The 13,263-nt window shown below is 40.7% G+C and overlaps 1 protein-coding gene across 3 annotated transcripts in view; it reads right to left on the bottom strand.

Moving 5' to 3' along the window:
• The window catches only part of LOC149311698 (aldo-keto reductase family 1 member B1-like), a 29,077-nt gene extending 23,164 nt beyond the window's left edge, over positions 1 to 5,913 (bottom strand). Inside the window, exon 1 of one of the 3 annotated variants that reach the window (XM_089527722.1) lies at positions 5,733 to 5,913. In XM_089527722.1, coding sequence (XP_089383848.1) covers positions 5,733 to 5,798 — 66 coding nt within the window. In that variant the 5' untranslated portion in view covers positions 5,799 to 5,913. The remainder of the gene's footprint in view (positions 1 to 5,732) is intronic. The other 2 variants (XM_089527721.1, XM_089527720.1) reach the window with 2 other exon arrangements.
• Positions 5,914 to 13,263: the final 7,350 nt, after the last annotated feature.

Here is a 13,263-nt window from a genome sequence, read left to right as displayed (position 1 = left end):
GACAAGGCTATACAATTCCCCTAAATCATCCCTCACTGAAATAAATCAGCTCCTTGTAGGAAAGAAACTGCTATTTCTCATTAAACAAAATAAGTTTTATTTCTTCCTGTTTCCTTCCAGATTCTTATACTGTGCCTTTGGCCAAGCATGATACCACTTTAGAATTAAATAGCTGTGTACACTTAATCTGGAATCAGATTTAAAAGGCCCAAAGAATATAATGTACACATTATCAACTTCCTTCACTGAACTTTGCAGAAATGAGGCTTGCTGTTTTTGCTGTTGGGTCCTTGAGCCTTGAGTTTAACACAATCTCATTCTTTCGGACATAAAAATATTTACAAGTAGGACTTGCAATGTCCACTACGACGCCACTTTAACTACCATGCTCAATGCTATGGAATTCTGGGAACTGTAGCTTTGTGCGACATTTAGCCTTCCCCGTCAGAGAGCTTTGGTTCCACCACAAACTACTATTTGCAGTTGTAGCGGTGTCAGACTAGCAACACTGTAATAGTTTAATTCCATTTTTGTAAAGTTTTTAACAGTAATGTGTTTTTAGACTAAACTGCTTTGAATTTATAATATATAATAAATTTAATAACTTGGTTCTGCATGGAGAACTTTTGTTCACTATTTCAGATAGTCAGCCATGCTTCCTCTGTAATTGTTTCATTTATCCCTCTCTCTCATCAGCTGGCCAGCTTCCTTTGACACCACTTTAACCGATGGCTAAATGCTATAGAATTCTGGGAATTGTAGTTTGTGGTGGCCCCAGAGCTCTCTGACAGCGAACGCTAAATGTCTCACAAAACTACAATTCTCAGAATCCCATAGCATTGAGCCACAGCAGTTAAAACAGTGTCAAGGTGGATTACCTCTGCAGTGTGGATGCAGCCCATGTTTAACAGAGCTGTTTGGGAGGTTACCTCACTTAAATACGGTGTATGTGCTGTGTACATGCCATTTTGGCTATATAAACTACAGTTTGGTTACATAAGCAACCAAATTCCCTTCGGAACACTGCAGATAAGTGGTGATAACAAGATTTGCAGACTTTTTTCCAGTATGAAAATTCTTTCCCTTTACAGGGAACAGGGAGATCTTTTTTAACAAATAGAATAAAATAAATGTTTTCTTACACAGCCCAAACCTTAAAAATGGCATTAACAAGGCTCATGAATTAGAACAAGTTTCATTGATTTTAATAATGTATTTCATTGTTTTTTACGTGTGTGTGTGTGGTTTTTTTTAACCTCAATAAACTGAAACAAGAACTGGAGTGGCTCTTTCTTTTTTGTCCTGAAAGGGATCCATTCAGTTTAACAAGACTAACTTCCAAGTAAACATGTACAAAACCAGGCTGTGTGATTGCCCACTTTTTTCCCTGCCATGGCTCTTTTAACTTAAAATAGGATATGCAATTAGGAAAAATTCTGGAAGCAAACTTTGCTCTCCAGTATATAAATGCAAGGAAAGTTTCACCAGCACAGAATTTCTATTTATCACACCACCAGTCACACTTAAGTGTGCATCTACACTGTAGAAATGATGCAGTTTGATACAACTGTAGGAGTCATAGCTCCAGCCTATGGAATCCTGGGGTTTATAGTTTTGCAAGGTCATTTCAGCCAAAAAGTGCTGGTGCCTCACAAAACTACACAAAGTGGTGCCAAACTGCATTACTTCTACAGTGTAGATGCACCCTATTCATTTGCAAAGACTATTTGTATGCAAAAGCATGTTATAGCATCTTTCAGACTGAGAGAGAAAAGGAAGTTGGTAGCATAAGGCTTCTGAGGTCCAATACATGCTACAGAAATAATTCAATTTGGAGACTGCTTTAGCTGTCCTGGCTCAGTGCTAGGCAATCCTGGGAACTGTGGTTTTGTGAGACATTTAGCCTTCTCTATCAGAGAGCTCTGCTGCCAAAATAAACTGCACTTCCCAGGATTCCCTAGCACTGAGCCAGGGCAGTTAAAGTGGTCTCAAACAGGATAATTTCTGCAATGTGTTTTGGACCATTGGCATATGAAAGCTTACGTTACCAACTTTTCTTTCTCCAGGCAATAAACTACAATTCTGAGAATTTCACAGTATTGAGTCACGGCAGTTAGAGTGGTGTCAAACCTGATTATTTCTGCAGTGCGGATGCAGCCTCAGTCTCAAAGGTGCTACAAGATCCCTTTGTATAATGATCCAGACTAACATGACTGTGTCTACGAACTGACTATTTTTACTATTATTATTACTGAGATAGGAACCTTACAGCTTGGAAATGGCAGAATTCAAAGGAGATTCACTGTCAAAAGAGTGCCTAGACTTGCAACTCCAAAAAGACCTGCAATTGCAAAAAGCTAGGCCAAGATTCTAGACTTTAAGTTGTTTTGGAATTTTTAAGTAAAGTTTTGGTCCAGGTTTGGAAAACTCTATTCCCCTGCCCCCAATATTGCTTGGACTATAGCAGCTATCAGATTCCAACCTGTAAATCAAAGTTGAGGGATGATGGGAGTTCTAGTGCAACAGAGAGAGGTACATTATCTCTATTTTAGTGGCAAGGAAGGAAAATCAGTTCCACAAAATGTGTGTTGTTAAACTCTATAAATGCATCCAAGGAATTCCACAAAGGATTTCCATTTAACCCTAAACCACATTTGTATCCCCAGCCCATTTCTGTCCTGTTCACTCCCAAAAGCAACCAAAAAAAGACCAAAAAACATATGAAAACCTTGTAAATGTCTAACCTCAGCGTTGGATATAAAAAAATTGGATCACTAAAAAAATGCCAACGGGGAAGTTATGTAACCATGGCTCGTATTTCAGAGGGTAAGGAATTTTTCAGTTAAGGCCTGCAATGTATCATAAGCAAGATCTGCAAAACAGTAAAATAAAGGAAGTTATTACTTGGATGGGTGATTGCCAACAAATACCAAGTGCTGTAGGTTACTATTTCAGACGAAGGAACTGGCTTTACCCTTAAATATTCCTTGCCTAAGAAAGCCCTACCACCACGTGGTGTAGTGGTTTGAGTATTGGACTATAACTGTGGAGACCAGGGTTCAAATCCCCACTCAGCCACAGAACCCCACTGGGTGACCTTGGGTGAATCACACTCTCTCAGCTTCAGAGGATGACTATGGTAAGCTCCCTCTGAAGAAATGTGCCAAGAAAACCCCACAATAGGTTTGCTTTAGGGTCGCCATAAGTCAGAAATGCCTTAAAGGCACCTACACACTGGTGTAATAATTTGAGCGTTGCACTAGGACTCCAAAGAGAACAGTTCGACACTTGGCTGGACCATGCAAACCCACTGGGTGACCTTGGGCAAGTCAGATTCTCCCAGCCTCAGAGGATGGCAATGGCAAACTCCATCTGAAGAAATGTGCCAAGAAAATCCCACAAGTCGCCATAAGCCCGAAACAACTTGAAGGCACAAACCCCACACACAGGCTGCACTGACCTCAAAGGAGAAAGGAATGAGACAGAAATGTAAATACATGCAATAAATCATTGTCTCTCTGCAAACGGCAACTCTTCTGAATCTTTGGGTTCTTACTTTGGCATCAGGCTGTATTTCAGAGGAAGGAACTGGCAAAACTACCTCTGAGTATTACTTGATAAAACCCTTGAACAATTCATGGGGTTGCTATAAGTCAACATGTGCACACACGGGTGCCTACAAACCAAATACCAGCAAAAACAGCTCTGAAATAAAATAAAAATGCAAGCAGCCACCATAGATCCAGACAGTGTTGCATGCTTCCTTTTAGGACAGTGGTTCCCCAACCTTTTCTATGCCTCACACCCCTAGGAAATGTTTGATTAATGTTCACAGTAATATCACTTTTGAAGATGAAGACATCTATTTTTTCATTTTGAACCACATACAATACTGCTGGCAAACCAAGGCTGCATCCGCACTGCAGAAATAACACAGTTCGACATCACTTTAACTGCCATGGCTCCAATTCTACGGAATTATGTGATTTGTAGTTTCTGTTGACTCCAGAACTCTCTCCCAGAGAGGGCTAAATGCCTCATAAAACTACAAATCCCAGAATGTCATAGCATTGAGCCAGGGCATTTAAAGCAGTGTCAAACTGGATTATTTCTGCAGTGCAAATGCAGCCAAATTGAACTTAAACCAAATTGACCTCCCTATTTGCTTAGCTTTCTGTTGTCAACGGCAATTAAAGGGTTGTTATCTAATACAGATAATTGGTCTATCTGCCAAAAAATAGAATTCTTGATTTTTAAGATTCTACTACTACGAGAAGTCCTGCAACTTTCTTAATAGCATTAGCTAAAAGCCTGTGCAAGTTAGTATGACACATGCCCCAAGATATGACGTTTTATTGATTTACACCTTTATTTTGTCTGCTGTCTACATATAATTCCTTTAGTTGAAATAGAAATTTCAACTATCTGAAATTTTCCATTATACCTTATATATTTTTATATTTTTACAATTGTTGGATATTTGTACAATCTCTTTGTTTCATATTTTTAATAAAGATCCTAGTAACATTAGAAAAGCTGCAACTTTCTTAATGGCATTAACTAAAGCCTGTGTCAGTGACAACAAGACATTCCCCAAAGTCTGAAGTTTGATGCCTTTATTTTTTGTTTATTTTGCATTATACCTGCTATATATTTTTATACCTTAACTGTCGCTGGATATTTGTACCATCCCTTTTGGTTTATATTGGGACAAACTGGACAAAACTGCAAATCTAACTGGAGCAATGAGATTGTAAATAATGCAGGAAAGAAAAATAATGAGTGATGACTTGTGCTTTAAGGACACAAGCCCCTCTTTGTGGCATCCCCAGAAATTGTATCTTGCAGTTGGGACCCCTGTTTGAGGAGATGGAAAACTTAAAGTACAAAGGCCTCTAGTTATAAGCAATCAAAATTGAACTGAACTAAACTGCAAATCAAACTGGAGCAATGAGATTCTAAATAATTCAGAAAGAAAAATAATAATGAATGATTACTAACTAGTGCCTCAAGAATACAACCCCCACTTTGTAGCACCCCCTGAAATTGCATCTTGCAAAGAAGGGGCTTGTGTTCTTAACGCACTAGTCATCACTTATTATTTTTCTTTCTGAATTATTTAGAATCTCATTGCTCCAGTTAGATTTGCAGTTGAGTCTAGTAGTTCAGTTTAATTTTGATTGCTTGTAACTAGAGGCCTTTGTGCTTTAGGCTTTACATCTCTCAAAACAGGAGGATCCCAATTGTGGCACCCCCAGAAAATGCATCTTGCAATTGGGACCACCCCCTGTTTTAGGAGATGGAAAGCCTAAAGCACAAAGGCCTCTGGTTACAAGCAATCAAAATTAAACTGAACTACTAGACTCAGCTGCAAATCTAACTGGAGCTGTGACGTTCTAAATAATTCAGAAAGAAAAATAATGGGGGATGACTAGTGCCTTAAGGACACAAGCCCCTTTTTGCAAGATGCAATTTCAAGAGGTGCCTTAAGGACACAACCCCCTCTTTGTGGCACCCCTGGAAATTTGCATCTTGCAATTGGGTACAGGAGATGGAAAACCTAAAGCACAAAGGAAAGGGGGGGGGGGGGGAATGAGCCTTTTCTTATGGAAATAGAGAGGTTAGGAAGAGCTCATGCAGGCCAAATCTGGAAGGATCTGGAGATGAAAACGTGAAGGATGCTGCAAGAGAGGAAAGCAGATCCATCATCCCCCATCCCTGCCAGTGCCTACCTTCCAGGTGCCCAGCCCCAAAATGGGCATCTTGGCTTTGGTGTAGAGCTCCACGTACTTGGCCATGGTTTTTCTAGTCCGATCCCCAACAGGAAAAAACACCACCAGGCTCAGAAACAAAGAAGCACCAGCTGCCTGGGCACTGTCTGCAGCTCAATCTCTCTTTAAGGCAAGGCTGTTAAAAAAAGCCTCTGCATTGCTCCGCCCAGGCAGGCAAGGCAAGGCAAGGCAAGGCAAGGGAGGAGGAGTTGAATGGCCGCTGGGGGAAAAATATATTTAGGGTGGCAACTGGCAAGCAATCTGGTTTCTATTTTATATAGAGGGACAGCAAAGTTTGCACACCTTGCAAACAGGGAGGCAGGCAGGAACTGGCTGCACCCTTTTAACTCCCATGCCATTTTGCTTGGTGCCTTTACATTGTAGAAATATGTTGAAAAATTTCTACATTGTAGAAATAGGTTGGTGGAAAAAATAGGAGGAAGACATATCAACACTCTTAAGATATGCAAAAATAAAATAAAGAGTATAGATTGCCTACAATTGCAAAAAACAAAAACATCACAGACCTAAAACAACTACTAAGGAAGGTCAAGGAAGACTCACCATGATGCAGCTACACTGAAGAAATAAAATGAAGTTTGACCCCACTTTAACTGCCATGGCTCCACCCTACAAATCTAGGGATTTGTAGTTTGGTGAGGCGCCAGCACTCTTTGGCAGAGAAGGTCGGCAGATCTTGTAAAATGAGTATGACAAATCCCAGGATTCCATAGGATGGAGACACAGCACGTAAAGGAGTGCCAAACTATATTGTTGCTACAGTGCAGATGCATCCAGCTCAGTCTTGAACTTTCTTCCTGGATCTTCCTAAGTAGCTGTTCCGGGTCTGTGATGTTTTTTGCTAGTACAGTCAGCCCTTCTTATACATAGAGTTTTTAATACACAGATTCTAGTATCCACAGTTTGAAAATGTTCAAAAAAGTATAAATTTCAAATATCAAACCTTGATTTTCCATTTTTTTATAAGGGACACCATTTTCCTATGTCATATTTAATGGGATTTGAGCATACACGGAGCATACACAAATTTTGTTATCCATGGGGGATCTTCCTTCTTCTGTGTCCAAACCTGCTTTTCTTATTATATGTTTTGCATATAAGTTGCAGATAAGATGCAGCCTTGTCTGACCCCTTTGCCAATCGGAAGAAGAAAGGGCTCATTCACACTACAAAATAACCCGAAACCAGGTTATTTCCATGGAATTTATACTTGCATCAAGTGCACTTGGTGCAGTTGGGGGGGTACCTAAAAAGCCATTTACCCCGATATATTCAATACCAGGGTTTTTTTTCTGTATCTTTTGAAAAGATGCGGATCATTGCAAACGAGAATGTGCTGTCGATTTGATTTGGGGCATTCTGAACCAATTCTTCCAAAACAGGAGGGGAATTATGTGTAGAGGGCAGAACACATACATCCTACTTGGTCTTGCCAGTGAAGACACCAGCTCCATAAATCTGATCAATATTTCCACCACTGCCTCCATTTCCCTCAGTGTGAGATACAGATTTTTCTAAGTACCAAAGTACCAAATCAAATGAATCAGGACAAAACAAGTGAAGCAGCAATTTCCAATTTATTAGTTACAATCTTGCAAGAAGGGGTGTCTCAGGCAAGTAGGCACACCGTCTGAGGTTTTACACAGTATTTATAAGACATTTTCTGTTACAATATTTCTGTCTCATTTTTTATTGGCCAGTTCTAGACATGTGATCAATTTTAAGACCACCTTTCCAAGTATGTAAAAACTCCACCCATAACATATCTCATCATACGTCTCATGACCATTTAAATTAGCCATTATAGATTCATAGGTGTGTTCTAATATTCATCACCCCCCATTACGCATGGTCAGTTAGAAATTTTTGTGAACTTTAAGTCACCCTTTTATAAAAAAAGTATTCTTGTCAATTAGTGAGAATAAAACTCCCATATCTCTTGATTTATTTCTCCCGTGTCACATTGTCCTAGATTTACAGGTGCAGACAAAAGTTTTTCCTTCGAAGCTTCTTTGTCTAATTTAACTGTTATATTTGTAATGCAAGTCTCTTTCATTATATATATATATATATATATATATTTAAACAGAACACTTAGCCATTTTGATAATCTTAATAGAGACAAAAAATACTATTTAAAATAACTAAGTCCAGCATATTTTATAAGCATATCTTATTATCAACAACATAACCCCCCTTTATTCTTGTAAAACAATATATTTAATAAATAACAGTGTTATAAAAAGCTTATCTAAAAACTCTTTCTTTTACTAACCTATATATTTTAATAAAATTCCCTTTCAGTTAAAGGCCTCAGCTGACCTTTACTCAATCCTATTAGAATAGATATATTGATTATAATAGTATACATGTATATATGTGGTTCCATATTATATATGTTATTTAATTATAGCATACGTTTATATAGTCTAACACAATTTCTATTCTATTCATGTGTTTCTAACTCTTTTATTAAATCTTATGTGTTTGATTCAAATCCATTTCTCTCACTCGGTTTAGCATCAGAAGGCTTATTTACGAATTTCTACACTTTTTGTGTTCAGATTCGAATTGCCTGCAGCAACGGAAGCAGAATCATGCCACCAACAGTGGAAGTGGAATGACAAAGATGCACATCACTTGATTGACATTTAAAAAAAACCTGAGAATGATTGAACATGTTTGAAATGGAGACTCCATTTTAAATCGACACGACAGCAGTGTGAATGGCAATAGGTATAAAATGCCACAGAGAGATTCGCTTGCAATAAATTTCGATTCTGTATTGCATTGCAGCAGATATTCGAATCTTTTTGGTACAAAAACGTAAGTGTGAATTGAGCTCTAGGAATGGGAAGGGCAGCTATGAAAAAACCAGAAAAGATCCTAAAGAATAAAAATATACAACTGAGCATGAAAGTTAGATTTGTACAAACCAATGTATTCCTTCTTACCACATATGGATGAAAGAGCTGTAGAGTTAAGAAATCAGATAAGAAGAAAATCTTTTGAGGTGTGGTGGTGGTGAAGAGTGCTGAGGATACCATGGATAGCCAAAAAGACAAACAAATGGATCGTAGAACAGATCAAACTGGAAATCTTTCTGGAAGCCAAGATGATTAAACTGAGGCTGTCATACTTTGGCTTGTTGGAAAAGACAATAGTGCTAGGAAAGGTGGAGGGAAGTAGAAACAGGGAAAGGCCACATGCGAACCTATGGCACGCGTGCCGGAAGTGGCACTCCGGGCTGTTTTGCCGGGCACGGGGCCTTGGGGAAGGAGAAACAGGCATGCATGTGCCCATTCCTCGTCCTCCCTGCCATTTTCGGAGACATCGGGAAGCAAGAAAATGGTGCCAGGCAAAAGGAGCCAGTCCTGGGCTGCTTCTTGGCCCTTCCCTTCTCAGAGCTCCCTCCTTAGAGAGAGCTCCAAGAAGGGGAGGCCTGTGGGGCAGCCCAGGATGGCGGCATGCTGCCTCCTGGGCTCCTTCGTGGCCCTTCTCTTCTCGGAGCTCCCGCCTTAGAGAGAGCTCCGCTGAAAGAAGGCCATGGGGCAGCTCAGGATGGTGGTGTGCCAGGTCCTGGACTCCCTCCCGGGCCTTTGCTAGTCCTGAGGTGTCTCCCTGGGGCCCTCAGAGGCCGGCAAACCCCGGAGGACGGAGCCCAATGGCTCCTGCCGCTGGGCGCCATCGAGGATTGTTTGCCGGCCTCTGATGGCCCCAAAGGGACCCTCAGAGGCTGGCAAACCCCGGAGGACGTAGCGCTGTCCTCTGAGGACTGTTTGCTGGCTTCTGACGGCCCCAAAGGGACCCTCAGAGGCCTGCAAACCCTGGAGGACGGAGTGCTGTCCTCCGAGGACTGTTTGCCGGCCTCAGATGGCCCCAAAGGGATCCTCAGAGGCCGGCAAATGCCCGGGGGAGGAGCCAGATGCTCCCTCCCTCTGAAAAGGGGGACAGAAGCTCCGCCCCTGGAGGTGGTAGCCCCGCCCTTGGCACCCATCCCCCATCCTGGGGGTAGAAGCCCCGCCCTCGGCACGTGAACTTAAACAAGTTTGCTATCACTGTGCTAGATGGATGGACTCTATTAAGGAAGTCACAGGTATGAATTTGCAGGACCTAAGCAGAGCAATGGAGGACAGGGAGTCTTGGGAAATTATTGTGAGATACAGATTTCTTCTAAGTACCAAATCAAATTAATAAGGACAAAACAAGTGAAGCAGCAATTTCCAATTTATTCATTACAATCTTGCAAGAAGGGGTGTCTCAGGCAAGAGGCACACCGTCTGAAGTTTTACACAGTATTTATAAGACATTTTCTGTTACAATATTTCTATCTCATTTTTTTATTGGCTAGATCTAGACATGTGATCAATTTTAAGACCACCTTTTCATGTATGTAAAAGCTCCACCCATAACATATCTCATCATGCATCTTATGACCATTGTGATGTCCTGCCAGGACTGATTGAATTTCCCCCTGCATCTTCTTTCATGTTGGTTCAGGCCATAGATTATTTTAGTGTAGAAAAGTTCATTGTATTAGTTTGTGGGAGGAGCTGTAGGTTTCCCCTGCATTATTTCCAGGTTTGGTTTGCCCTTTCCCAACATGCTCAGCTTTAGCTAGAGGTTTTTAGTTTGGAGCAGTCTTTGCTGTGAGCAGGCAGAGAGAGCTGTCTTTTTGGTGGCAAACAGGCCCAGACAGCCAGAAAGGGCATTTCTTACACTTTAGCCATTTCAGTTACCAACTCAGCCAAATTAGTTACCAACAACAAGTGAATAAAGAATTCAGGAGCTGAAAGACCCTGCACCAGCTCCATTGAGTGAGGAGAGCAAACTAACATCAGACCCAGAAAGCTGACATCCGGAAGATTGCTGAAACTGTAAAGTACCTTTTGTTTAGAGCTGGGGAGGAGAAAACTCTTTATTTTGTCCTTTAAATTAAATTTCCCCCCTTTTGAACTTTACATTCAGCTTCAGAGCCTTTTTTGGGTAGAAGAGTTTGATCTCACCAGGGTACCGGCGTTGCACACCCAAACCTGCCACCACCTTTAGTTGGGTGTGTCTTCACAACCATTTAAATTAGTCATTATATATTCATAGGTGTGTTCTAATATTCATCACCCCCCATTACGCATGCTCAAAAGGGGATATCTCTTGACTTTTAGTAACCTCACCAAAAAAAATAGTCTTCTTGACAATTAATGAGGATGGAGCTCTCTTATCAGTTAGCTCCAAAAACTGTTTTGCCTCCTTCTTTGCAAAGTTGTCCTTGACTTCCAGGTGCAGTCTTATTCATTCATTCATTCATTCATTCATTCATTCATTCATTCAACACTTAGCCATTTTGATAATCTTAACAGAGACAAAAATATTGTTTAAAATAACTAAGTCCAGCATATTTTATAAGTGTATCTTATTTATTATCAAAGATATAACCCCCCTTTATTCTTATAAAACAATATATTTAATATTTAATAAATAACAGTGTTATAAAAAGCTTATCTAAAAACTCTTTCTTTTACTAACTTATATATTTTTATAAAATTCCCTTTCAGTTAAAGGGCCTCAGCTGAGCTTTACTCAATCCTATTAGAATAGATATATTGATTATAATAGTATACATGTATATATGTGGTTCCATATTATCTATATATGTAATCTAATTATAGCATACGATTATTTCTTTCTACGCTAGTCATGTGTTTCTAACTCTTATTAAATCTTATGTGTTTGATTCAAATCCATTTCTCTCAATTATCACAAGGAGGCTTATTGTCTCTAAAACGTCCCTAAATCGTCCAAAAACCGTAAAGATGTGATAGCCGGCCATGCTTGTCCCCCGTGATTAAATCATCATAAAGGCATCCCCTTGCCTCTCCCATCATTAAAGCATTCACATAGCAGCCATTTCTCCAATAATTATCTGGGACAAGTGCGACTGGTGATCACAGTGTCACGCTTTAGGGACGATATAGCGGCGTTTTAATGATGGTAAGCCTCTGTGTGATAATCTCCTTGGAGATGTCTCATCCACAGGCTCATCATGCATCGAGGCTGATTCAAGGGTGGTCAACAACAACAGTCTTCCAAAGAGCCGGCATGTGATGGCAACTTTAGAGGTTTGCAAAGCGTGGTATGAAGGAGCGGTGAAACTATGGGGAGAGGCAAAATGAGGATGTTTCTCTCCAAATAAGAATTCTGTTGGACCAGGACTCTGGAGACCAGGGTTTTAATCCCTACTCAGAAACCCAAGGCAAGTCACACTCTATCCACTTCAGAGGAAGAGACCGATAAATACCCTCTGAACAAACCTTACCAAGAAAACAAGGTTATATGGCTTGAGGATCAAACCCTTTACAGACTTAGGATTGCCATAAATTGGAAAATGACTTGAGGGCATGCACACACACGAATGGTTCCTTCTGTTCCCAATTTTCTAGCATTATAGTAATTTAAATTTTCAGTTGAGCATTTAGAAAAACAGGAATGTAAACACAGCAAATGTATGAATTTTGTGCCTGAATGATTTTTCTGTCTCTCTCTGCAATGCTATATATTTTGAGACAAAGAAAATTTAATGGGGTGTGTGTGTGGCAATGATCTTTTCCCCTTGCAGGTACACCGCAGTGTGAAGCCTGGTTTTACACGACATGAGGATGTTGGAGATTGGCTAATTAATGGTATAGCACGTCTTTGTTTTGTAGCCAAGGGTCCGTAGGGGAATTTTATTATGTTGTTATTAGTCCAAATATTGCAAGAGGGGGGCTGGCTACAAGAGCCCACCGAGATCGTCTCCCGATATGTATACGGAGTAGACCAGGGTATCCCAATAAATGGAGCTGAGACAGACTTCTAGAATTAATAACCAATTTATTTATAAGGGGAAAAACACATACGATTCACTAGCATACACACACACATACAAGGCTCAGGAAAAACATAGGTTAGCATGGAATAGGATTTTAGGCATCACTGGGGTGATACATACCAGAATGTAGACTCCCTCCAGGAATCCAAATGGAATATGATGAGGATGGCATGAGGCTCAGCCATGGAATGACTGGCCAGGAGCCAGGGTTCAAGGGGACAGAGCTTCCCCCTGAAATCCAGACTGGCCCAGTGAACAAGCAAATCTGGGAGTATTTATAGGCAAAATCTTGCTTCTGGCAAAGGTGCTTGATGGTGAGAACAAAGGTGTTGAATTACTTGCTTTTCACCTGGATGTCCCTGTCTGATTGTCTTAGTGGTCTTAAGCTGCTCGGACAACAGACCTGGGGAGGGGGCAAGAGCCTCAGGCAAGGCAAACATTTGCTCTTCCTGGTCATATGATAATCCCTTCATGCGACTTCCCAGACCTTCTAAGATGTTAATGTGGCTGCTCCCCTCAGGGGAGGTGCACATGTCCTCTCGCTTTGCCAGTAATGGAGGACAGGCTTGGAGTCTGGCCAGGGGTCATCCAAGGGTTATCATTGAT

This window comes from Sceloporus occidentalis, unplaced genomic scaffold (assembly GCF_023333645.1).
Source record: "Sceloporus occidentalis isolate IW3139 unplaced genomic scaffold, rSceOcc1.0.p SCAF_5, whole genome shotgun sequence".
Classification (NCBI taxonomy): Eukaryota; Metazoa; Chordata; class Lepidosauria; order Squamata; family Phrynosomatidae; genus Sceloporus; species Sceloporus occidentalis.
Note: the sequence above shows the minus strand (reverse complement) of the source record. Positions and strands in the feature narration are given on the sequence as shown.